The 23,456-nt window shown below is 41.8% G+C and overlaps 1 protein-coding gene across 1 annotated transcript in view; it reads right to left on the bottom strand.

Annotated features, from left to right (window-relative positions):
- NR1H4 (nuclear receptor subfamily 1 group H member 4) overlaps positions 1-22,529 on the bottom strand; it is a 34,803-nt gene extending 12,274 nt beyond the window's left edge. The window contains exons 1-7 of the mRNA XM_015424813.1: positions 22,478-22,529; positions 15,518-15,880; positions 10,350-10,490; positions 5,711-5,844; positions 4,917-5,015; positions 4,136-4,235; positions 1,400-1,546 (exon numbers count right to left, since the gene is read on the bottom strand). Of these exons, the coding sequence (XP_015280299.1) occupies positions 1,400-1,546; positions 4,136-4,235; positions 4,917-5,015; positions 5,711-5,844; positions 10,350-10,490; positions 15,518-15,880; positions 22,478-22,529 (1,036 nt within the window). The remainder of the gene's footprint in view (positions 1-1,399; positions 1,547-4,135; positions 4,236-4,916; positions 5,016-5,710; positions 5,845-10,349; positions 10,491-15,517; positions 15,881-22,477) is intronic.
- Positions 22,530-23,456: the final 927 nt, after the last annotated feature.

Below are 23,456 nucleotides of genomic sequence, written 5' to 3'. Positions count from 1 at the left end.
TTTGGGTTTTAATTAAGCCAGCTAGATGGAAAGGAAATAAATATTAAGGATACACACTGGAGAGAAAAAATTTAACAAAGAATATGAGTCATTTCATAATGTTTAGGTAAGAAAAGGAACTACATTGTACAGTAGTTTTGTAGCTTAATGCAGGCAAGGAGATGACACAAGGTAGGATTATTAGCATCAGGTTTTAGTCTTCTGTCCCTCTTAGGAATGCCAACTTCCAGGTGGGACCTGGAGATTCCCTGGAATTACAGCTCATCTCCAGACTGCAGAAATCACTTCCTCTGGAGAAAATGGATGCTTTGGAGGTAGACTGTATGGTATTGTACCCCACTGAAGTCCCTTTCCATCTCAGGCTCCACCTCCACATCACCAATAGTTTCCCAACCTGGAGCTGGCAACCCTACCCCCCACTCCCTGCCACTGGCCAGGGAGGACCTGGCAACCTAGTCCCTCTTATAGCCCCTGCTCTGTTTTTTCCTTCACATTTCTTCTCCCCCCCCCTCTACTTTTCTCGACTTTTCCCTTCAGTATAGAAGGGCCTAGTCTGCAGAGCAACAGGCCATGGTCTCCCTAATGGAACACATTTTTTAACTTCAGTAATTAAATAACTTATAACACATAACAAAGAGTGGGATGTATGATCACTGCTTTTAGGGTGGAAGACAGTGCATACTTGTTAACTGCTGGACAGATATCAAAGCTTTGGATTGCTACTGCTTGCCACTTGTAGTTTTAAAACTTTTTAAAATAGAAATTTAGGATATGATGCTCAAGTTGAGCTGACAGAATGCAGCTTGTATGCTGGTGCAGAAACCTAAAAGACTATGAAGCCAAATCTATAAAGAATGCTTCTACCCAAACATTATGATCTGCAGAGCCCTTTTGCCCAGAAGCAGGTTTCCCTTCTCATATGTACACATTACTGACGGGTAAACCTTGTACTATTGTTGTTACATCATTTGTGATAACAGAATTGGGTGAGAAGTGGGTGAGATGCAATAATGTGATAGAAACATGTTTCATTGCCCTAATTCATTTATGTTGATCCTTGAATAAATATAATAGGTTATAATGAAATAGTTTTATTCACAAGGACTATATTTTTATGATTAAACCTTTTTATTTTTATGATTAATGCTTTGGACTCAAGATAGATCCAGATGGTCAGCTGTGTTGGTCTGAAGCAGTAGAGCAAGTATAGAGTCCAGTGGCACCTTTAAGTCCAACAAAGGTTTATTCAGGGTATGAGCTTTCGTGTGCAAGGCACACAAGGCTGACTGGCTGGTTTGCTAATGAAAACTTAGAAGAGTGACATTCATGTAGTGTGCATTTTTGCTTGGCATTTCAAGAACTAGTGATGTTCCTTCGGCTAGTCATCTATGGTACCTACCACTGTTACGAATTCTTTCTTCTAGGAGATCAGCATGCCCTACGGGAAGTTTTCTGTTAAAGATCTCAGCTGACCGAAGGAACATGGCTTCCACAGCCGAACCCTTTAGCAAAGCAATCTGATCCTCATGGTCAAGGGTCTGAAAACCTGGAATAAAATTAAGTTGTCACTCTTTCTCCCAGCAATTTCTACCACAGAGTTAGCACAAAATTCAAGCCCAATGGCACCTTAAAGACCACCACAATTTCCCAAGGTATAAGCTTTTTTTTTTTTAATAAGATAAAGTTTACTTCATCAGGTAATGCAGAGGCAGCAAGTAAAAACAGTACAACCCCATCGGTAGGGAGAACAACACTTTATATAAATAAAAATGGATATACATTTACAGATCTGGCTCATGCCTAGGTGGCTGAATCTGAAGTGTGTGTGTTTGTTTTCTTTCTCAAGCTGCCAGGCAAGAAAATCCATTCAAGCTTGTCACACATGCATGTGCTTGTAATCTTATTTCAAATCACAGGATGGTTACTTTCAACTTGATTAGCATATTACAAATTAAATTCCTGCTTCAGTGTTAATGGAGCGCTGGTTGCATTCTCATCTTTCAGTGCTCAATTGAGCACTTTCCAGCTCGTACATTTGCCCACTGGCTCTGCTCTCCGATTGTTTTCTCTTTCACTTACATGAAAGAAAAGAATGGGAATCATGAGAAGGGCTTTAATATAAAACTATATTAAAAATAGAAAAGCATGTGGTGGAGAGAACATGTGTATACATAGTGATCTGTGTGTTTATACAATTGTTTATTGTTTGAAAGGTACCACAAGGGACACTTTCCACTGATCACACCTTTCTGACCTGTGCCCAAATGTCCCAGATCACAGAAAAAAGATAGCTGCAGTGCATGGGTTATAGGTTACCTGCATAATTTCTATAACAACTGGAGGTAACAGACTCATAAACAAATTCTTGCTGATTGGTCTAGAAAAAAGAGCTGCGTCTATCAAAGACAACCCATCTGAATGTATGTGACACAGAATGTACTGTGTTATGATGTTACAAGGGTCAGCTAACCTCCAAACAGGAAAGATGTTTTTACTGGATGCCTACAAGTGTTCTTAGATTCCACTGCTGAAAGAAAAGACTGGTTCTAATTTTCAAGGGAGCTTTCTGTGATTCAGTACTGAAGAAGTCAGAGCCACGGTACTGATGGTCATTAGTTTAATTGCCTTTAGCTCACCCACTGCTTCCTCTTGAAAACGAGCAGCAGAGCAGGGAAAGACCATTGGTGAACTGACATCAATGACCACTACTGATGAAGGGTCTGAGCCAAGTTGCCCCTGAGGCTCTGGCAGAGTTGCTAGATCATAAATATGCTTGCACCTGGCCTCCAGTGGCCCTCTAGGGCAGTGGCCCACCAGGAAATTTTCCAGTAACTTAAATGGCCAGTCTGCCCACTGCTGAAATATTACTTTTTGCAGCCTGCTTGCAGAGTGAGATCTATTGTGGGAAAGCTAATTTTTAAGAAAACAACCCAAAAAGAGGAAAGATATCTCACATTTATTTTCAACAATGAATAAATTAAAATTAAACAACCACTCGAATACTAATAAAGACAGCACCCTTGTTCTTCAACTTCTGTATAAAGGATTATGTGATTCTAAATCTTGAGAAAAACTTCCGTTCTTGATTAATTGAGAGCCAAACTAAGTGTTACTTTTTACATGAGTTTCCCATGGTGACTTGTAGCCAAAGTGCAGCTGCAAGTCCTACTGGCAATTCCTGTGAAAAAACTGCACATTGGCCTGATTCTGGTCAGGACCATGGTATGGGGAGAGAGGGCCTCCTGCCTCCCCTTCCCATGCTGTTTTGACAGCCAAAATGACCTGGGGGCTGTGGGGATCATGATGCACTCTGTCAGGAGGATGCACATGTATTTTCAGCCTTCTGAAGAGAATAACACCAACCTTTCAGCACCTAGGTCATTTTGACTGCCAAAAACAGTTCACGGGGAAAGGCAGGCGCCTCTGCTCTCCCCATGCCATGGTGCTGACCAGAATGGGGTCTGTCTTTGATTTTTACACAGGAGTTGTCACCGGGACTTGCAGCTGCAGTTTAGCTGCAAGTCACCATAGAAAATTCATGCATATAGTAACATCAGGTTTGGTCTCCCCCACCCCCTTAGGTGGTAAAGGAAACAGTTCTATACATTATAAGCTCTACTGCAATAGGCATATCAATATAACTTTTTCTCCCTCTCCCAACATACTAGAACTCAAAGGCCTCCAGTGAAGCTGATGAGCAGTAGATTTCAGGATGGACAAAAGGAATACTTCTTTACACGGCAAATGATTAAAATATGGAGTTCGTTGCCAGAGGATGTAATGATGGCCACATACATAGGCAGGTTTAAAAGGGGGTTAGACAGATTCAGGGAAGAAAGGATAGTTCTGTTAGTGGCTATTTGCCATTGTGACTAAAGGGAATCTGACGACTAAAGGGAACCTCCATGTTCAGAGGCAGTAAAGGAGGCAACATCAGGGGAAGGCTGCAGCCTCTATGCTCTGTTGTTCGCCCTCCAGAGGAACAGGTTGGCTACTGTGTGACACAGGTTGCTGAACTAAATGGATCACTTGTCTGATCCAGCAGGGTTCTTCTTCTTATGTTCTTATGAAAGTACAGAGCTGTTAGCTTCTCTAACTAAAACATTGGTGGTCAAATGTATTTTACACATCATACCTGGTAACCTTTTGGTAAATTCCACAAGGACCTGTACATGACTGGTGGCCATTTCTGTTAAGATGAGAAAATTTTCTTCAGCACTGAATTCCTCTTGTAACTGAGCATTAAAACAGAATTATTATTATTAGTTGTAAAGTGATAGGAACAGTTGTAGTAAACCACTGCTTGCTCTGTGGGTGCTTGAAAAAGTATCAAAGTGAGTGACCAAACATTCAGTTGAAGGTCATAATTTGATAGAGAGTATGAAAGCACAAGAAAACTAATTATTCTAGGCATCAGAAAAGAGAAAACAAAATTGTCAGGGAAGATAGCAGTTCTTGAGTATTTTAAGGTGGCTGGAGATCTGCTAGTTTTCACTCAGATCCAAGAAGAGAAAGCAAGAGGCTCAATCCTGCTGTCTATGGAGCACAAGGTGTGAAAGCTTTTGCCACTTCAGGCACACCAACCAGGGGCCTTCTGCTCCTCCCATTAGGTTGTAAGAAGCTAGAGGGAGTTTTGAACAGATGGCTTATTGAATTTATGCCTTTTTGGAATTATCCATGCTTGACTTAATTATACTTTCTTTTAACCAGCATGCAACACTAGAGTTTCTTAGTTGATGGAATGCTAGGCTAAACGTATAAATGTGTGGGTAAGTGTGTCTGGCCATGCAAATGGAAAGTACAGCAAGCAGATGAGTCTGTTCCATTGTTTGCAGTGAACAAAAGCCACAAAAGCAGAAGGAAAAAAATAGACTCTGAAATATTTAGGTAACTGTTGTATTAAATTGTATATTTACCAGCTTTTTAGAAACCTCAGGAGGAATTCTTTGTTTATTATATGAATCCATGATATACTGAAGAAGGTTCTGCTGTTCTGGGGTTAGTTCTATTTTCTCCTGTACTGGCAATAAAAATTAACCATAAGCTTCAGTAAATGGAGGTGACTCCCTACCTCTTATTTAGGTATAGTTTGATTTGAACAATAGAAACAGTTTTCCTTATTTGTGTATGTATACAAACCTGAAAAAGATATAATCCAGACTTATATAATATTTCTGGCATACATTCATTTTACAAAGTACCCAGACCCTTTATACTATTCTTACCTTTCCAAAGCCTTAGCGCTAGATAATATTAACCAATATTTGATAATATGAGAAGAGGGGAAACCTTAAAAACACATATTGCTACAATAAAAAAGCTCTGCTGGCAAATGAATGCTTAAAATGGACTACAACTACTACAGCTCCAGAGCAGTATCACAAGCCTTAACTGCTGATGATATTATTCTTTCATAAACTGATATTTCATCTGACAGCCATTCACAAGACTTCTTTGCCACATTCATGTATACTATGCAAATCATGTACTCATAAAGCAGAGCTCATAGAATAGACAGAGACCACACTTTCAGTGTCATCTGCCAAACAGCATATCTGTTTATCTGCACGAAAGATTACAAATTCAATCTCATCTATGAAATTGCTGCAAGTTACTAATGTGTATTTATTGTCATATAATCTTCTGTGTTCAATAGAGTATCAGATTACACAAAGCTGCAGTGTGCAAGATATTACAATAGTTTTATTACCCTGTAGAATTTGGTTGTAGATGAGACTTGCTTAAAATCAGGTCCTTCATTATCTTCACCGATTGTCTGGTCTGGAGGTTGTGGTATAGTTTTTCTTAACCGTTTTGACTTGCACTGTATTTCTGTTAGCAAACCTGAAATTTTGCATATAATAAACAAACAGAATTTGTACCCATGACTCTTCAGCATCTGGGTGATACAGATGAGGGACAAAATCTATTCACATGCTATCTAATATATCTCTGCTTTTCCATGTACTTTGTAGTTACAGAACAAATAGTAGAAAGCTGGTGATATGCAAAGGACTATTGTTGATCGGCTGAGCAAAAAGGCTTTTGGGAAGGTTTGTAATTTACAGTGGAATCATAAGAACACTTTCTCAAGAGTAAGCCTTATTGAATAGACTTAAGTACGCAGTCACAGTGCAGTTGAATTCAGTGGTCTTAGAAGAGTGTAATTTAGGATTGCACTATAATAGGGCAATAAAACTTGATGTGAATATTCAGGATATGATTCTGTGTTTCATGTTCAATGACGAGGAGGAGGTGCAAATTCATTCCAATCACTCTACATCTACTTACATCAAAACACTGGAACTTGAAGGCTGCTCTCTTGTAAAAACAAATTAAAAGGACAGAACATATCACTGAACTATCTATTGAACTAAGATAGATACCATTATCCCTGCTCTGCAGAGAGGGCGGGGTATAAATTTGATAAATAAATACATTAATTAATTAGCTGATCCATGCATTATTTTAATAGACATTCCTGTGAATGACGTCTGATGAGCTTATCTACTTATCTACCGAAGAGCTTATCTACATGCAAGTTCAGAGATAATAACATGTTTTTACTATTCAGAAATATAAATAGTATTATATCCTATGGATTTTTAATTATGGAATATTGCATTTCGTTAGTGTGTTCCAGGAATAAGATCTGCTTTAACTTAAAAAAAACACTGTACTGTTGCAGACCAGTGGAGAAGCAGGTAAATGTTAATCCAAGGACACAGCCATCGTATCAACTTAAATTAAAATAGGAGGGTTTTTTTTCTCCAGAATAGGGTCACGTGAGGTCCCTACTTTTGAGCTTGGAGAACAAGAAAATAGTATCTTTCTGAGGCAAGATATCGCTGAAAAAGATATCATGAAAATGCCTAATTCAGTGGTGAATGCTTTTAATATCCTGTATATTATAAAATTATGCGCCATATAAAAGAAGCTTCCTCTGTCACTGAAAGAAGAGGAAATTTACAGGATTAAAATAACTGTTCCACATAATATCTTGTAGGAGTAAAATAGTATATTTGATAATCATGCAAACACTAGAAATTGCAATGATTTTCAGCACTGGTATGATTCTTTTTAACCCAATATGAATAAAAAGTACTGCTCAATATGATGGCCATATCTTATAGGACAATCAAGTGCCTGTCTATCCATCATATACTTCTGCAGTAAAAAATGTCATGTGTGGGAGAAGTTCTTAAGCTCACATACACAGCACCTCAGACCAATTGTACCTCTACTTCATAGCTTCAGAATCTATTATCTATCCACACATTACAATGGTAGCGGAAAGACACACAGTAGGCAAAAGGGAACTTGTCTTTCCTATAACATTTGAGAAATACCTACAAAACAGAGGTTTTCATAATCAAATTCTTTGAATCAAGACCGCATGCTCTGAGAAACCCCCCCTGTATTTTTATGCACACAAAACGATATGTGTCTGAAATGAAGGCTGCCAAGCTCCACGAAGAGCCTGGAGATCTCCCAGAATTACAACTGATCTCTAAACAACAGAGATCAGTTCCCCTGGAGAAAATGGTGAGTTTGGAGGGTGGACTGTATGGCATTATGGTCCACTGAGATCCCTCACCTCCCCAAACCTGCCCTCCCCAGGCTCCACTTGCAAATCTCCAGGGATTTCCCAACCCAGTTTTGGCAATCCTACCTGAAATAGATGCTGAATCAACAGCCCATGAGTAAAGCCATAAATAGTTATAAGATTGCCCTTTCTTTTTTGCAGTATAGCGAAATTCCAAAGGAATAATTACAACACTGTACTATGTGTAAATGAAGCAAAGTCCAAGGTAGCTTGAATTTCAGATACCTCTTTACTTAATGTCAAATTATAAATAGGAGCTTCAAGTTTAACTGCTCTGGCCAACCTTGAATTTTTTTAGAAGAAAAAAAAACACTGCAAAAAGTATATAGTACCACTCCTTGTTTGAGAGCTGTTAAGCAAACAAGCTTGCAAAATATCCTCATTGCTGCACTTTAGAAGGACATGCTTATGTTTAAGTTATGAGTTATATGAGCTTCATAGTAACAAAGTACAGGTTTCCATTGCAGAGGAAGATTCGAATGGCAGCACCTATTGTTGGCCTTTGTTCCTTGTAGGTCAATCTGAGAAAATGATCAGCTGATTTAAAAGTTTCCGGTATCCTTGGTCAGTATTCTTTACACTGACCTATTTTTTTCCTGCTTTATTCTATTATTAGTTACTAGGTCTGTTGCTGCCCTGAACATTTTCTCTGTCTCTTATTGGAAAATATGAAGTTGGGTTTACCCCACATGGAGGTTTATTTTCATGCAACGCCTTGAGTTTTATTATCACTTTGGCAACATTTGTTTGCACATTTATACTGTGAGTGGAAATAGGGCATATCTCAAAATCTTTGTGGTCTGTTAAATGTACAAAATGAAAGATTAATTATATTATAATTCTTGCATGAGTTCCAAACGTTGACAGAGGCTTTTGTTTTCTGCAGAGCCTAACAGTTAATATAGCATCTCACAATCAGATTGGAGGATAGAAGTATATTAAAAACTCACAGTAGATTAATTTCCGGTATGAACCTAAATTGGTTTGACACCACAGTTATGCTAAGATGATTGGAACCATCAACAAGGAATACGAGCTGCCGCTTTAGTCTCAGCCCTGCAGCTTTACAAAAAGAAATGTATGTTGAGAAATGGAATTTTAAATGAAGTCCAACTATAGCTCTCATAGCTACAGTTAAACTAACAAGAGTGCGTATATAACTTATGTAATACATTTGCTAATACATCTTTTATTACTTGTTGTTTGTGGCAATCCATAATATTTAACAAACTTGATGAATCTATATTTCCCCCCTCCCCTTCTTCCTTTCTGTATCCCACCTTTTGTTTTCTTGAGAAAATAAAGAGTGTGTGTATAACTGCTTAGTTCAGGATATAATACAGAAGTAGTAAATATGTTCTGTACTCAAGGATAAAGTTAAAGAAGTATAAAATGTGACAGAAAACCAAGGTCAACATTTTATTACATGGTCCCAATAGGACTGGCAAATCAGCTGGCTCTTAACTAGCAGATGTGTATTGTAGCATCTTGAATTTTGGTACTAACTAACTTTTGTTTGGTGGAATTCTCTTTGTATATCTGTAAATTTGTACTGGTGGTGGTTTCTGTAACTTTGTGATGGCCTATGGCTAAACACAATAAATTGATTGATTAATTGATTGACTGAAATTGTACCAGTGGTCCTTGATTTGTGTGTAGCAATATAAGGCTCTTTCTCCAAAGTATGTAAACAGCAGGGGAGAAAACACAACAAAGCACTGTAAATGTAGGTTTGTGTATCATTTAATTTCATTAACAATATACCTGAATAATTTTAGGGGAGAAAAGTCTTACAGGCCTCGCACGGAGTTTCCCACAACCGCAGCCTACCAAGACACAGATCATCTTTTAAGTGCCCTTCAGGTAATGTGGTCTATAACAGGTTATGATAACTGACGAAAACTTTAAAGAAGATGCTCTTCAACAATTCTTCTGTCATGAACCATCTGCTTTTCTACATTCTTTAGAACTGGCATGTTGCTACTATCTTTCTTAATTTAGTTTCTCAACTCTGTAGGAACATTTTACAGGAAAGTGAGCAGAGGTATTCAGTCCATTAAATAAAACATCATGATTCGGGCTTTTCAGTTGTATTTCCTGTAGATGTTGTATAGTTGGGGTTTAGGGTTGCCACTTCTGGGCTGGGAAATACCTGGAGATTTCGGGGGTGGAACCTGGGGAGGATTGGGTTTGGGGAGGGACCTCAACAGGGTATAATACCATCAACTCTACCCTCCAAAGCAGCTGTTTTATCCAGGGGAACTGATTTTGGTCATCTGGAATTCAGTTGTAATAGCAGGAGATCTCCAGATGCCACCTGGAGGTTCACAACCCTACTGGGACTAAGCTGGCATTTTTCATTGATTCCTCCTTCCTGCTGCACCCCCTCCCATTTCATTCCTCAAAGTCCCCTATCCCCCAGGAGAAGCATTTTGTGGAGATCAGTGGTCTGCAGGGGGGGGGGAGGAAAGTTCCTCTCTGCTGGTGGAAAATTTGGTCTGGATATGCCCTTAGATATGCCCAAGGTAACATTTTGAACTGTACTCATTTGCAGCCTACATTCCATAACGTGGGGTATAATGGTCTTTCCCCAGCCTCTACAAATGTACGAAGAATTAACTACATTATATAGGTTACACAGATTTCTCAACTCAGATGGAGCATATTAAGCAATATGAATATGACACTTAACATTTGTAGAATATGTTTCATATATGTTGTTATAGTAATCCTGTATACATACACTCAGCCAGCATTCCCACTTGCTTGCACTTTTGTAGACGACACTCCTGACACTTTCTTCTCATGTACATGTCCATCTCACAGTTCCCTCCATTTTTACACTTGTATACAGCATTTTTGGTGATGCTTCTTCTGAAGAATCCTAATGAATTAACAGAGATATACGCAGGATAGGAGGTTATCTTGACAATAATTTTTGTTTTCAGAAATAAACCCCACAATGCATTCATATGAGGGACCACCTCTCCACATGTGATCCCATGGGACAACTGTGATCCTCTCGGTGGTCTCTGCTTACTGTACCACTTACCAGGAGCCTTTGTTCATCTTCAGTCTGTGCTTGGGTTTTCTCAGTTATGGATCCAACCTTACATAACAGTTTGCCTGAGGAGGTCAGGAGGGCACCATGACTTCCAGGGTACAGAAGGGAAGGGAAGGGAAGGAAAGGCAGTTTTTCACAAATTGCTTTTTATTGATTTGTATGGACATTTTATGGATTGTAAAGGATTTGTCTGTGATGAAGCCAAGTATGTCAATTCTACAGACGTTTTAGAGTGTCATTTTTAATGCAGTTACATTTTTGCATTAGTTGTAATCTGCCTTTTGGGTATAAATATAAATAATCAATAAATATATTGATACAAGCATTGCATAGATGTTTGTTTCTTTCTGATAGAAAGTTTGTTGCTATAATGCACAATCATATGTGTCACTTATGCTAAGCAATGACAATTATTCCATACTGACTTGGTCCAAACTCCCTATTTATTTTTTAATGATCCCCACCTTTTCCTTGTTGCACAGGGGGGGTTATGATTCTAAATTAAAATAATCTGTAATGCAATAAAACTCCATCAACCCCCTTGAAAATTCCTGCAGCTCCAACCTCAATAAAAGCCCTAGTCAATAGTTATTCTTACAGTGCCTCTTAAAAACTTATAAAGATGGCACCTTTCTTACCTCCTCAGAGAACCCAGTGGGAGCCATAATGGAAAAGGAACTGTCTCTAGTGGCCAGACAGGCAACCTTAAGTGAGAAAACAAGAAAATGACACCTAGAGAATCATAATTGGCTCACAGGGACATATGGGAAGAGACAGGCCTTCAGCTATGTGGGCCCTAAGTAGGGTTGTCAGGCTACTGCCTGCAACCCCTAGGAGCATTTAAGGGCAGAAACAGGCATGCTGGCATCACACTGGTTAAACCAGAGAGTTTTTGGCAAATCCTAGAGCCCCCCCCCCCCCGGTATCATGACATCACTTCTGGGTTTCACCAGAAATGACATCAGTGCTCTGGCTCAGTGCTGGCATGCACCCCATTTCCCCCCACTTTCTTCCAGCCTGCATTTCAGACAGGCCTGTAGCTACAGTGGGGCATTTCAGGGCCTGGCCCCCTGACTTTCTGTCAAGGCCTCCCGACTTCCATCCAGACCCCAGGCCCCCTGGCACTCTGGGCCACCCGGAGGAATCCCAACTCTCTGGGCCACCTGGAGGTCTCTCCACCATCGCCCCTTCCCCTAGCATGGCTTGCTTCCCCATGTAAGCAAGCAGAGTGCGAACGCTGTAAAAGTGAGTTTTCAACATTTTATTTTTATTTTACTTTTTATTTTGTAACATCAGTGCCCCCCTGAATTACAAAATCCTGGCTATGGGCCTGATTTCAGGCACTGGCATACAACAACTAGGAGACCTGGTGAACCTCAGTCCTAGGCCATGAAAGGCTTTTAGAAGTCATAACTGGCATATCTGTCCAATTGTTCTTATAGAGTTCCTGCACTCCATTTATCTTAATAAAGAGACTCAGTGCACACAGATGTGCCAACCAAGTCTGCAATCCTAAGCACACTTACTAGGGAGTAAGTTTCCAAACATATTTACTGTGGATTACTTTGCATGTTTGTTAGTGGAAGTGGCTGCGACGTCAATCAATCCTAACTGTGATGGAATATAGCTCCCCAGCCAATGGAGCTCACATGCAGTTACCACATTCTGGCTCCCTTTGATCTCACCACTCTGTGCTTGAAATGTGGGACTGCAAAGGCAACACTCAAACAGAAGCTGTGCTGAGTGCTCCTTGAGTGCCAGGAGAGTCTGCTTTGTATCATGCTGCCCTTATGCAGACAGCCCTGTTTTGCCCTTACTCTTTGATAGATAGAGCCTTAAGGAGCCAAGACCTGGATCCTGGGCCATAAGTCTGGAACCCTGTCTGGTGAATCAGTAAACAAATGTAGCTCTGCACATCCTACGTTGGGCCGTGTGTATTTATTTGCTTTAAGAACTGTAGCCCTTGGTGAGGGAAAAGGAAGCACAGCAGCAGCAGTCAGCAAGAGAAACAGAGGAAGGAATGGGAGCAAAGAATCACCCTCAGCCATTAAAGTGGGAGGAGCCAGTCAATTAATCATTTAACCTGTGCACGTTTACATGGAAGCAAGTGCCAGTGAGGGGAGAATGGATCTTACGTCTTACTTGGAACAGGGACCGGAGGGGAGAACAAATGCGCAAAATAAGCTACTACTGAGGACAACACAAACAGACCTTCACCTATCAACAATACCAAAACTGCCTAAGTAATGATACAAGTGGTGAGGGAACCATCTGGAAATTTAATTTTTGATTACATGCTCTTTAAACATACACTTTCCCTATTATCTAATTAGTACCTGTTTATACTTAGAAACAAATAAACAAATAAACAAACAACAAATATCTATATTTCTCATTGTGTTGCTCAGATTTCCTTCTCGGATCTTTAAGTATCTGTAGATTTGCAGGCAGGCTATATTGCCATAGTCAGTTAGTGGCTAGGTCCTGTACCTAGGAGGGGTGGCTAGGAACAGGTTACGTAACTGAACCAATCTTGATAGAGGCCCTCAGGCAGCCATATTGCATAAGGTCTTCTTCTTCTTCTTCTTCTTTTTAATTATTTATTTATCCTTTTTTCATTGCAAAAAAGAAAAGCTATACATGGTATATGAGAATCATTTTTTGGAGCTTATATTAAACATTTTTTGCAATCCATTTGTTAACTTTTTGCCATCTTTTTTGAAACACATTCTCATATTTCCCTGACAGTATCATATTTAATTTGTCCATTTCTGTTATTTCAAAAAATTTCATAATTAACTCTTCACTATTAGGTATTTTATCAGTTTTCCAACATTTTGCAATGAGTATTCTAGATATAGTAAGAATATATACATACAAGAATAATACATAGATCATCACATTTAATTCCATCTGGTATTATATTTAGCAGATATATTTCTGGTATCAGCTGTAATTCTATGTCAGTAATCTCTATTACAACTTATTAGTTGTTTTATGCTTTTCCAAAATTTACAAATTTTCTCGCACCTCCACCATATATGATAATATGTTCCAATATTATTTTTACACCTCCAACAATTTTCTGAAACATTCTTATACCATTTAAATAATTTATCAGGCATCCAGAGCCACCTGTAGAACATTTTAAATATATTTTCCTTATATGACGTAGATCTTAATAATTTAAGAGAGACGTTTTTGACCAATCATCGGTATTTATATTATGACCTAGATCTTGCATCTAAGTTACCATACATGGTTTTACTATTTCGTCTTGCATCTCATCCTTCAACAAAATATTATATAGTTTTTGAATTATTTTATCCAAGGATGATAGCCATATTTTATCTAATTCTGATTTTGTTTTAGCAAAATTCATTATTTTATCTTTGGCGAATCTTGATTGGAGCTGTAACTTTTCCCAATTAGTAACGTTAATATTCATTGTTTCTAATATTTTGAACGATTTCAGTTCATTGTTTTTGGTTAACAATGTTTCATTAATGCCCCCCTAATTATATGGTTATGAAAATTTTGTTGTATTTTGTCTTTGTCATACCATACATAGGCATGCCCAGCCCATGTGTAGGTCATGACTTTCCACACACACAAAAAAGCATGAGGTGTTCTTCTGATTAGCTCTCCTCCCCTCTGCTATGAGTTGGGTTGCCAGCACTGCACCCTCAAATCTGTCCACAAATTGGGGTGGAGCCTGGGGAGGGAGAACATCACAGACACTGTGATGATAATTCTGGGTGATCCCAGAAATGACATCACAGCATTCAGGACATCATTCTCCCCAGTTTTCTCCTTCTGTTCAACTGATTGAGCCTGAGCAATTGAGGGTGGGTTTTAGAGTTTGCCCACCACAGAAAGGCACGTGTAAGCCTAGCTCTGCATTCTGCCAGTACAGTTGTGTAAACAATCTTCGAAACAAATAATTAACATCTGTAATTTACATTTACACTTAGCTACTTTATTTAAATGCCCCAACAGATATCATACATTACTTTGTGGCTGCTGGGCCACAGCAAACACCTTCCCTTGCCAAGAATTGGGAAAGGGGACCTGTTCAGAACCCGTGGAAAACTCAAAAGGCGCAAGGGACAAGAAAGAACTTCAGTTGTTTGTCCCCACATTGCCTTTAATTTTGTACACTGAAGTCCCTAAATTATATCCAGTTTATAATTCCTGGCTCTGGCATGCCTCTGATTTAAAACAGACTGTGGCAATTTTTTTTTACAAAATAATAAAATGGCATCCTTGATCAACAAAACTAGTGCTTTGCTATGTCCATTGGAAGTTTCATCTCAAATGTCTTATGTACACCATCCTTTGAAATCTATTTGACTGACACAGAGCTCTTTTGAAACGCAAATCATTTGGTGCTTTCACTCACAGCCACATAGTTTTAGTTCCATAAATCACTAGGAGTTTAGCACATTTCCATAGATTGAATCAAGGAAGGGAAAGGAGAGATTTAAAGCTGAATATTTCACTGCCAGATTAAAAAAATTACCTACTTTGTGGTTTAATTATTGCTTATATTCTGTTTATATACTGTTCTATTGTTTTAGTTGTTCTGTCTGAGTATATCCATATTGCTTAAGGATTCTCTTTTGTAAGCTGCTATGGGTCCTCTTAGGAGGAATACAATGGGGTATAAATATTTTAATAAACACATAAGTATTGTATTGATATCTTTTTGGAAAATATTCTTTTGGAAAATAATATCAGTGTTAAGGAATGAATTACTCTTGCTCTGAGATATCAAGATGGAATATGGAATATCACATATGATTAGCCTCATGCTCTACTTTCAGCCGTTTGAAATTATGTATTACCTTTGCAGCCTTCACAAGTAAGGGCATTATAATGGTACCCGGAGGCTTTGTCCCCACAAACAACACACAACTCTTCGCCTTTCATTCTTCCTGAGGAAGGGCCCATCCGAGACCTCTTGGCAACAGGCATGCCTCCTGCTTCCGACTCCTTTATGAAAAAGTTATCAGAAGGAATTTTTCTGAGTTCATACATTACTGGTGAGTACCATTCTTCAGGCTGTTGGGAACAGAAGCCAAGGCTGGAGTAAAAAGGAGGTGAAGAGACTGGAGGCTGCGCTGGAGAGAAATGTACAGTGTTGTACTGTGAATAAGGGGATACATCAGAATATTGCTCAGGAGAAGTCATTGGTTCTGGAAAGACACCTGGATAATAAGAAAGAAACAACATCTATTATCTCCCTTATAAATAAAAGCCGAATGGTGGTGGCACTTCTCTAGAACATTCCACACGCTCCAAAATCAGTTCGCTCTCTGATCTGTCATTCAGAGGGTCTCCCTATCCACTGGCTTCTTTGCCTGAGTCCTGCCTCCAACATTCTAAACATTTTGCTGTTCCTCTCCCCCCCATAGCCAGTCAGAACACAGAGGTTATTTGCATATGCAGCCTCATTGGCCTTTGCCTCGGAACACAGACGTCGTTTGCATATGCGACTTGATTGGCTTTTGCCTCTAACATTCTAAACAGTTTGCTCTTCTGAGATAAAATGTGTCCAATCTCCAGGTGAGGGCTGGAGATCACTCAGAATTACAACTGCTTTCCAGACAGCAGAGATCAGTTCCCCTGGAGAAAATGGTGGGCTCTGTATCCTTATATGCTGCGGAGGTGGCCCCCATGACAGCCAATGTGACGTAGAAGTCAGGGCTTCAGAGCACGGAAGAGGCTGCAGGTGTGTGGGGGGTGGAAAGCTGAAGAGTGAGGGGGAAATAAAGGTAGGTTGATGATTGGCTGGGAAGGAGATAGGGTTGCCAACTCCAGGTGGGAAATTCCTGGAGATGTGAGGGATGGAGCCTGGAGAGGGTGAGGTTTCAGGAGGCGTGGGACCTCGAACAGGTACAAAGCCATAGACCACCCTCCAAACCAACTATTCCCTTCTGGGGAACCATCGTTGCCAATCTCCAGGTGAGGACTGGAGATCACTCAAAATTACAACTGTTCTTTAGGTAGCAGAGATCAGTTCCTCTGGAGAAAATGGTGGACTCAGTGTCATTGTACCCTGCTGAGGTCGCCACAGCAAATTGACACTGAGTGTCCAAGGCCGGGGCACCCGCCCAGAGCCTCTTTCTAGAGGCCGTTGTATTTATTTCCACAACGGGCCTTTTTCCTAGTTATAAGTATATTTACCTCACTGGTACAGTTTTCTGTTCTCAAATATTTAGTTTAAGAGGCTGCTTATTAACATTTTTATGCGTCTCCCCCTCCTTTGGTCTCTATTGACGTTGAGTCCTCCTGGGTTGAATATGCTGAGTGCTTACAATGGTTCCATGAATCGTTCAACATGTGTGCAGTTTACAGATTGGCTGAAATTCAGAAGACTTCATAAAAGTTGGTCAATCAAATATGAGTTGACCTGCAGCCTGTGACATTGATTTGCAACCAGCAACACCTGATTTGGAAAAGCCAGTGTTGGTTCCAAGAAGACAGAACACTAGGGTTGCTAAGTTGATTTTCGCCGAGAGCGGGGGGCTCCCGGCTGGTATCAGTTGCGCGCGCATGCGAAGCACGCACACACTGCATGCACATCACCCAAAAGTGACATGACGACGCCAGGCACGCTGGGGGCAGGGCCACGGCCATACAAGGGAAAACCATAGAGTTTTCCCTTGGATGGCCATGGCCCCGCCCCCAGCATGCCCGGCGTGGTCGCGTCACTTCCAGGTGACGCACACGTCAGGGAGGAGTTCCCCTCGGGGCCCGATCCGGCGGGGGGACTTGGGAAGCCTACAGAACACTCATAACCTAAAAGACTGCCTACCATCTGCTTATATATTTTTATCACACTCTTTGTCCAAGGAGTTCAAGGTAATGTACAAGGTTGTCCCCCACCCCATTTTATCCCCTCAGCAACATTGTGTGGTAGGTCAGGATGAGAAAAAGTAACTGGCACGAAGTCATCAAATGAGTTTCATAACAATGTAAGAATTTGAATCCAGGTCCTAGTCCAACATTCTAACTGCCACATCACACTGGCTCTTAGGTATTCTGTAATTGTTTCATGATCAGATGAATTGTTTTTAAGTGTCACATTACATCTTACTACTAAATATCTGTTTTCTAATGATTTTCCAAATATTTGTCTGCATTATAGTGGATTTATTTATTTAGGAAACATATATATGATATCTCTCCAGCAAACTGCTAAAGGTGACTTACAACATTAAAAAATTAAAATTAAACAACCAAACCAAATAAAATTAACCCAAACAGCAGAAGAAATAATACAGCAGTCAATAAAACCAATAGTCTCCTGGTAGCAGGAAGAGCATAAATGTAACATAAAAGCAGGCTAAAACCAATATGAAACAAGTTGGAATGCAGGCCACAAAATCCATAAAAATATTAAAACATCCATGTTTTGGCCTACATCAGAATGCCCTGGCCTGGATAGTTCAGGCTAGCCTGATTTTATCACATCTCATAAGCTAAGCAGGGTTAGTCCGGGATAGTATTTGCATGGGAGACCTCCAAATAATACCAGGGTCACAACACAGAGGCAGTCAATGGGAAACCACCTCTGAACGTTTCTTGCCTTGAAAACCCTACCAGGTTACCATAACTCAGCAGTGACTTGACAGCAAAAAGCACAAAACATCTGAATATCAATAAATTAGGCACCAAGTGAACCTGTAGGGGGAAGACATTCCAAAGTTAGAATGCCACCACCAAGAAAACCCTCAAGTTGCCACTCACATCACCTTTAAGGGTGGGGGTATAGAGAACAGGCTTGAGCTGAAGACCTTAACTGGTGAACAGAACATTCAGTTAATATATATTTTAGCAATCATCAGGAGAGAACTGGTTCGGTAGACCCTTTGGTTTGATCATCAGTCTACCCTCCTGAGCAGTTACAATACCTTTTTTCCTTGTTTTCCCACTGTGTACCCAAAACATATAAACAATCATTTGTAATTCTTATTTCCCAGGGGCAAATCAAGAAGAGGTTTCTGTACCAAACCTCTACTTCGAAAAAAGATAAAGTTAATGGGGAGTGACTATGAAATCCATATGCTTTTAAATGTAATTGCTGGGCTAATATAAATCTACATATTTATGGAGTGAAAGGTTTTCACATAAAATACAAAATATTTAGTAGCTGAATATTTTTAGCACAAGACTTTTCCCCAATACAAAATGTAACAAAGAAAAAACAACAACAATACAATAAACATTAAATATTATTGGCTTGATACAGGGATTCCTGACTGAAATATGCTCTGTTCTTTATTATGGAATTCAAAGAACTTGATCATCTTCCTAACATAAGATCCTCCATGTTTACATAAACACGCACACACATCTCTTTTACACATGCAGTGCAAAGAGATGAAACCACACTGGCATACATGACTGGAGTGTAATAAAAGAACAAAATTTGAGTCCAGTAGCAGCACATTAAAGACCAAGAATGTTTCCAGGGTATAAGCTTTGTCAGTTATCCGATGAAGTGAGCTTTGACTAGCAAAACCTTATACCCTAGAAAATCCTGTTGGTCTTCAAGGTACTACTGGACTAGAATTTTGTTCTGTTACTATAGACTAACCTGGCTATCCACTAAAATTAAATTTAATAAAACACTGTAGATGGATTGGACAAGTGAAAGAAATACAGAAAAGGCTAAAAACCTACACATTGTACAAAACCTACATTGGCTTGCTTATTTAACCCACAATGAACATCCTTGCTGAGTAATTTTAACTTGTTTATTAATGATTTGGAGTTGGGAATAAGCAGTGAGGTGGCTAAATTTGCAGATGATACGAAGTTGTTCAGGGTGGTGAGAACCAGGGAGGATTGTGAGGCACTCAAAAGGTATCTGTCGAGGATGGCCAAGTGGGTATCAACGTGGCAAATGGGGTTCAAAGTGATGCACATTGGAGCCAAAAATCCTGAATATAAATACACATTGATGGGGTCCGAACTGGCAGAGACTGACCAAGAGAGAGATCTTGGAGTTGTAGTAGATAACTCACTGAAAATGTCGAGACAGTGTGCAACTTCAATAAAAAAGGCCAACACTATGCTGGGGATTATTAGGAAGGGAATTGAAAACAAATCAGGCAGTATCATAATGCCCCTGTATAAATCAATGGTGTGACTTCATTTGGAATACTGTGTACAGTTCTGGTCACCACACCTCAAAAAGGATATTATAGCATTGGAAAAAGTGCAGAAAAGTGCAACTAGAATGTTAAAAGAGTTGGAACACTTTCCCTATGAAGAAAGGTTAAAACGCTTGGGGCTCTTTAGCTTGGCGAAACGACGGCTGAGGGGGTGACATGATCGAGGTTTATAAGATTATGCATGGGATAGAGCAGGTTGAGAAAGAAGTACTTTTCTCCCTTTCTCACAATACAAGAACTTTTGGGCACTCAATGAAATTGCTGAGCAGTCAGGTTAGAACAGATAAAAGGAAGTATTTTTTCACCCAAAGAGTGATTAACACATGGAATTCACTGCCACAGGAGGTGGCGGCTACAAATATGGACAGCTTCAAGAGGGAATTAGATAAGCACAAGAGGGGGACCCGCGATACTCGTGGGGGGGAGAAGAGCTCCGTCTTCTCCATCCCCCCCTGCTCGATCTCCCCGAGGCGGCGGCGGCGAGGCCGGTCCTCTCCCCACTGCCCGGCTCCGAGGCGGCGGAGGCGAGTCCGTTCCCCCCCGCCCGGCTCTGACCAGGCCGGGCTCCGCGGCGGCGGCGAGGCCGGTACTCCCCCCCGCCCGGCTCAGAGGCAGAGGCGGCGGCGGAGAGGCCAGTCCTTTCCCCCCCTTTGCCGGGCTCGGCGGCGGCGGCGAGGCCGGTCCTCCCCCCTGCCTGCCCACCTGGCTCCGAGGAGGAGGAGGCGGCGGCGCGGCCAGCTACAGAGCGTTCCCTGCGCATGCGCAGGGGACGCTCTGTCACTTTTGGGGGGATTTAAACATCCCCCCGAAATTTTTTTCAACTTTTTGGATTTTTGTGCATACGTGGGGGCCGCCCCACGTGTGCACAAACCTCCCCCTCCCCCCCAAGTGCCCCCAGAGTGTGGATTTAGCGATCCACACTCACGGGGGCAACTTGGCTATTAGATATATAGATATGGAAGTCCATCAGTGGCTATTAGCCACAAGGTATAGATAGGAACTCTCAGGCTGGGGCAAGTGATGCTCTGTATTCTTGGTGCTGGGCGGGGGGCAACAGTGGGAGGGCTTCTAGTGTTGATGGCACCTGGTATTTTTGGCCACTGTGTGACAGAGTTGGACTAGATGGGCCATTGGCCTGATCCAACATTGGCTTCTCTTATGTTCTTAACTTCCCAGGATAGTACCTCTGAACATGAGCTTCTGTTTAGCAGTCATGGGTAACAGTTATTGATAGGCATGTCTTTTAAAAAGTCATCTAAGGCTGATCTACATACACAGCAGAATGATATGTTAAAATCTTAAGTGGCAGAGTGGACCATACAACTTCACACTGTGGATGAGAGATGCCATTTTTCACTGCCCCCCACTAACACCCTCTTTCTTGCGAATTAAAAAGAACAATGATAAAAAGCAAAACCTAGCATGACTATGCTCACGGGAAGGAAGCAATATGTGATTCCCCCACCTGAAATCTGAAATGCTACAACTCATCCTATCCCCTCAAGAGACTATTACTACCACTTCCTTCTTTCTTCAGTTTTGGTCCGTCGTGCCTTGTGACAGTAAATTCCATAAGTTAATTATACATGGTGGAACAAGCAGTATGTTCAGTATTGCTTTATGAAGCTTACTTTTTTTTTGTCTCTGCAAACACAGAAATGTTGAGGTGGGGGGAGAGAGAGCAATTCAGCAAATGTAGAGTCAGGACATCTCTGGAAAAAGAAATTATTTTGAGGGTTGGGGGTTAGGTTCTCAGACCCCACCATTCTTTTGTGCTCAACTTGTGGTCTCAGGCAACTCACTTCTCTCCCAGAATCTTTCACTTCCTTTTCTAAAATGGATGTTGTGTCACAGCAGCAAACATGGGCCCAAAGGAGTGGTCTGGTGTTTGAGCTTCAGACCCTACCTCTCCCTTGTACTCAGTTCATGTCCTTGAGAGAGTCATTTGTCTGCATGTGGTCCAGTATTCTCTTTTAAACAGTGGCTAGCCAAATGTTTTTAGGAAGTGCACAAACAGGGTAGGAGCACAATAGAAATCTCCTGGGTTTTGTTGTTGTTGTTGTTTTTGTCTCCAGCATCTGATATATGAAGATACATTGTCTCTGACCATGGAGATTCCATTTAGCTATCATGGCTTTAATGGGTGGGGCTGGGGGGAGGAACAGGTAGGAGGAGTTTTGTAATGTACTCGCCATGACCACGTGCGCGACCGTTGGGCCATGCGGTCATGCAAAAGCCTGAAGCTTCACACCATGAGAACAATAGCCAAGCGGATCCTAGCCCGCACCAATCAGAGGGCCAGGTCCACTGCCGAGAGCCTATGGGACTCTCGGCTACTGTAAATAGCCAGTAGGAAGCAGGGTGTGTGTTTTGGTGGTGGGTTTTCCAGTGCATATAAACCGGCCTGCGAGCCTGTTTACTTTGTCTTGTTCCTGATTAAATAAAGTACTCTTGCTGAAATCACTCCACGTTTCTGAGTACTTTTCACTGGCGACGAGGATGGGATTCTACCCTTCCTGAACAGACCCGGAGGAGATCAAGCACGCACCGAGCTCGATCTAGACCGCAGCCGACGCCGCTCGGGGATCACCGCTCAACCGCATCGCGCCTCGCTCCGCTCACCTCGCCGGCCTCGCTGCACCCAGCAGCGCCTCGTCTCATCTCGCCCAGCCATGCCGCGCTCATCGCATCGCAAGCACCTCGCTACCTATCACCTCGGCAAGTCTCGCCCCGCGGCTCCCTGTTTCGCCTTGCCTCGGCTAGCTCCGCCGCTCGCCTCATCTAATCACTGAGAAGCTCCACTCACCTCGCCTCGCCTCGTCAGCTCGCCTCACCAGCGGCACCGCGCCTCACCAAGCGTAGCCGCGGACAAGCACATGTGCCAAAATGTCGGAGCCAGGCACATCCTCCACTTCATCCTCTTCCTCGACTTCCTTGGCCTCGGGCGCCGCAGCAGCCGCCCGCACCAGCCGGGACCTCCCACGAGGGCATTGCTCACTTCAACCTGGCACATCCCGAGCGATGGACAACATGGGTGATGATTCTGAAGAACTACCTCGCATGCTTACGGGTCACCGACACAGGTATGAAGAGGGCACATCTCATACGCCTTTGTGGGATGGATACCCTCCTCCTCCTGCAGGACCTAATCTCAGAAGAGGAGAGTTTTGATGACTTCATCGCGGCCCTCACCGCTCACCTCACTCCGAAGCCCACAAAGTTTGCGGAGCGAATGGACTTTTTCGCGAAAGTCCAAGGCCCGGAGGAGAAGGCAGCCGAGTTCCTGGCCAGCCTTCGAAAGGCCGCCACGCAGTGTGCTTTCCCCAGCCTGGAAGACACGGTGCTTAATCAGTTCTTGATGGGCCTTCGAGAGGCAAAATTGAGGAGGCGTCTGATCAGACTAGATGACCTCACGCTGACCCAGGCCTTACAGGACGCGGCAGCTTTCAAAAAGTTGCATCCAGGCCGCAGCGGACACCAGATCCATCTCACCCAAACCGCGGTGGAGTCGGCCGACTCCGAGGAGGACGAGGTACTGCAAGTCCACCGTAAGACATCGCAACCGCCCAACTCGAGAGGCCCCCGAACCACGAGATTGTAC

Source organism: Gekko japonicus, unplaced genomic scaffold (genome assembly GCF_001447785.1).
Source record: "Gekko japonicus isolate JY-2015 unplaced genomic scaffold, Gekko_japonicus_V1.1 scaffold968, whole genome shotgun sequence".
Lineage (NCBI taxonomy): Eukaryota > Metazoa > Chordata > Lepidosauria > Squamata > Gekkonidae > Gekko > Gekko japonicus.
Note: the sequence above shows the minus strand (reverse complement) of the source record. Positions and strands in the feature narration are given on the sequence as shown.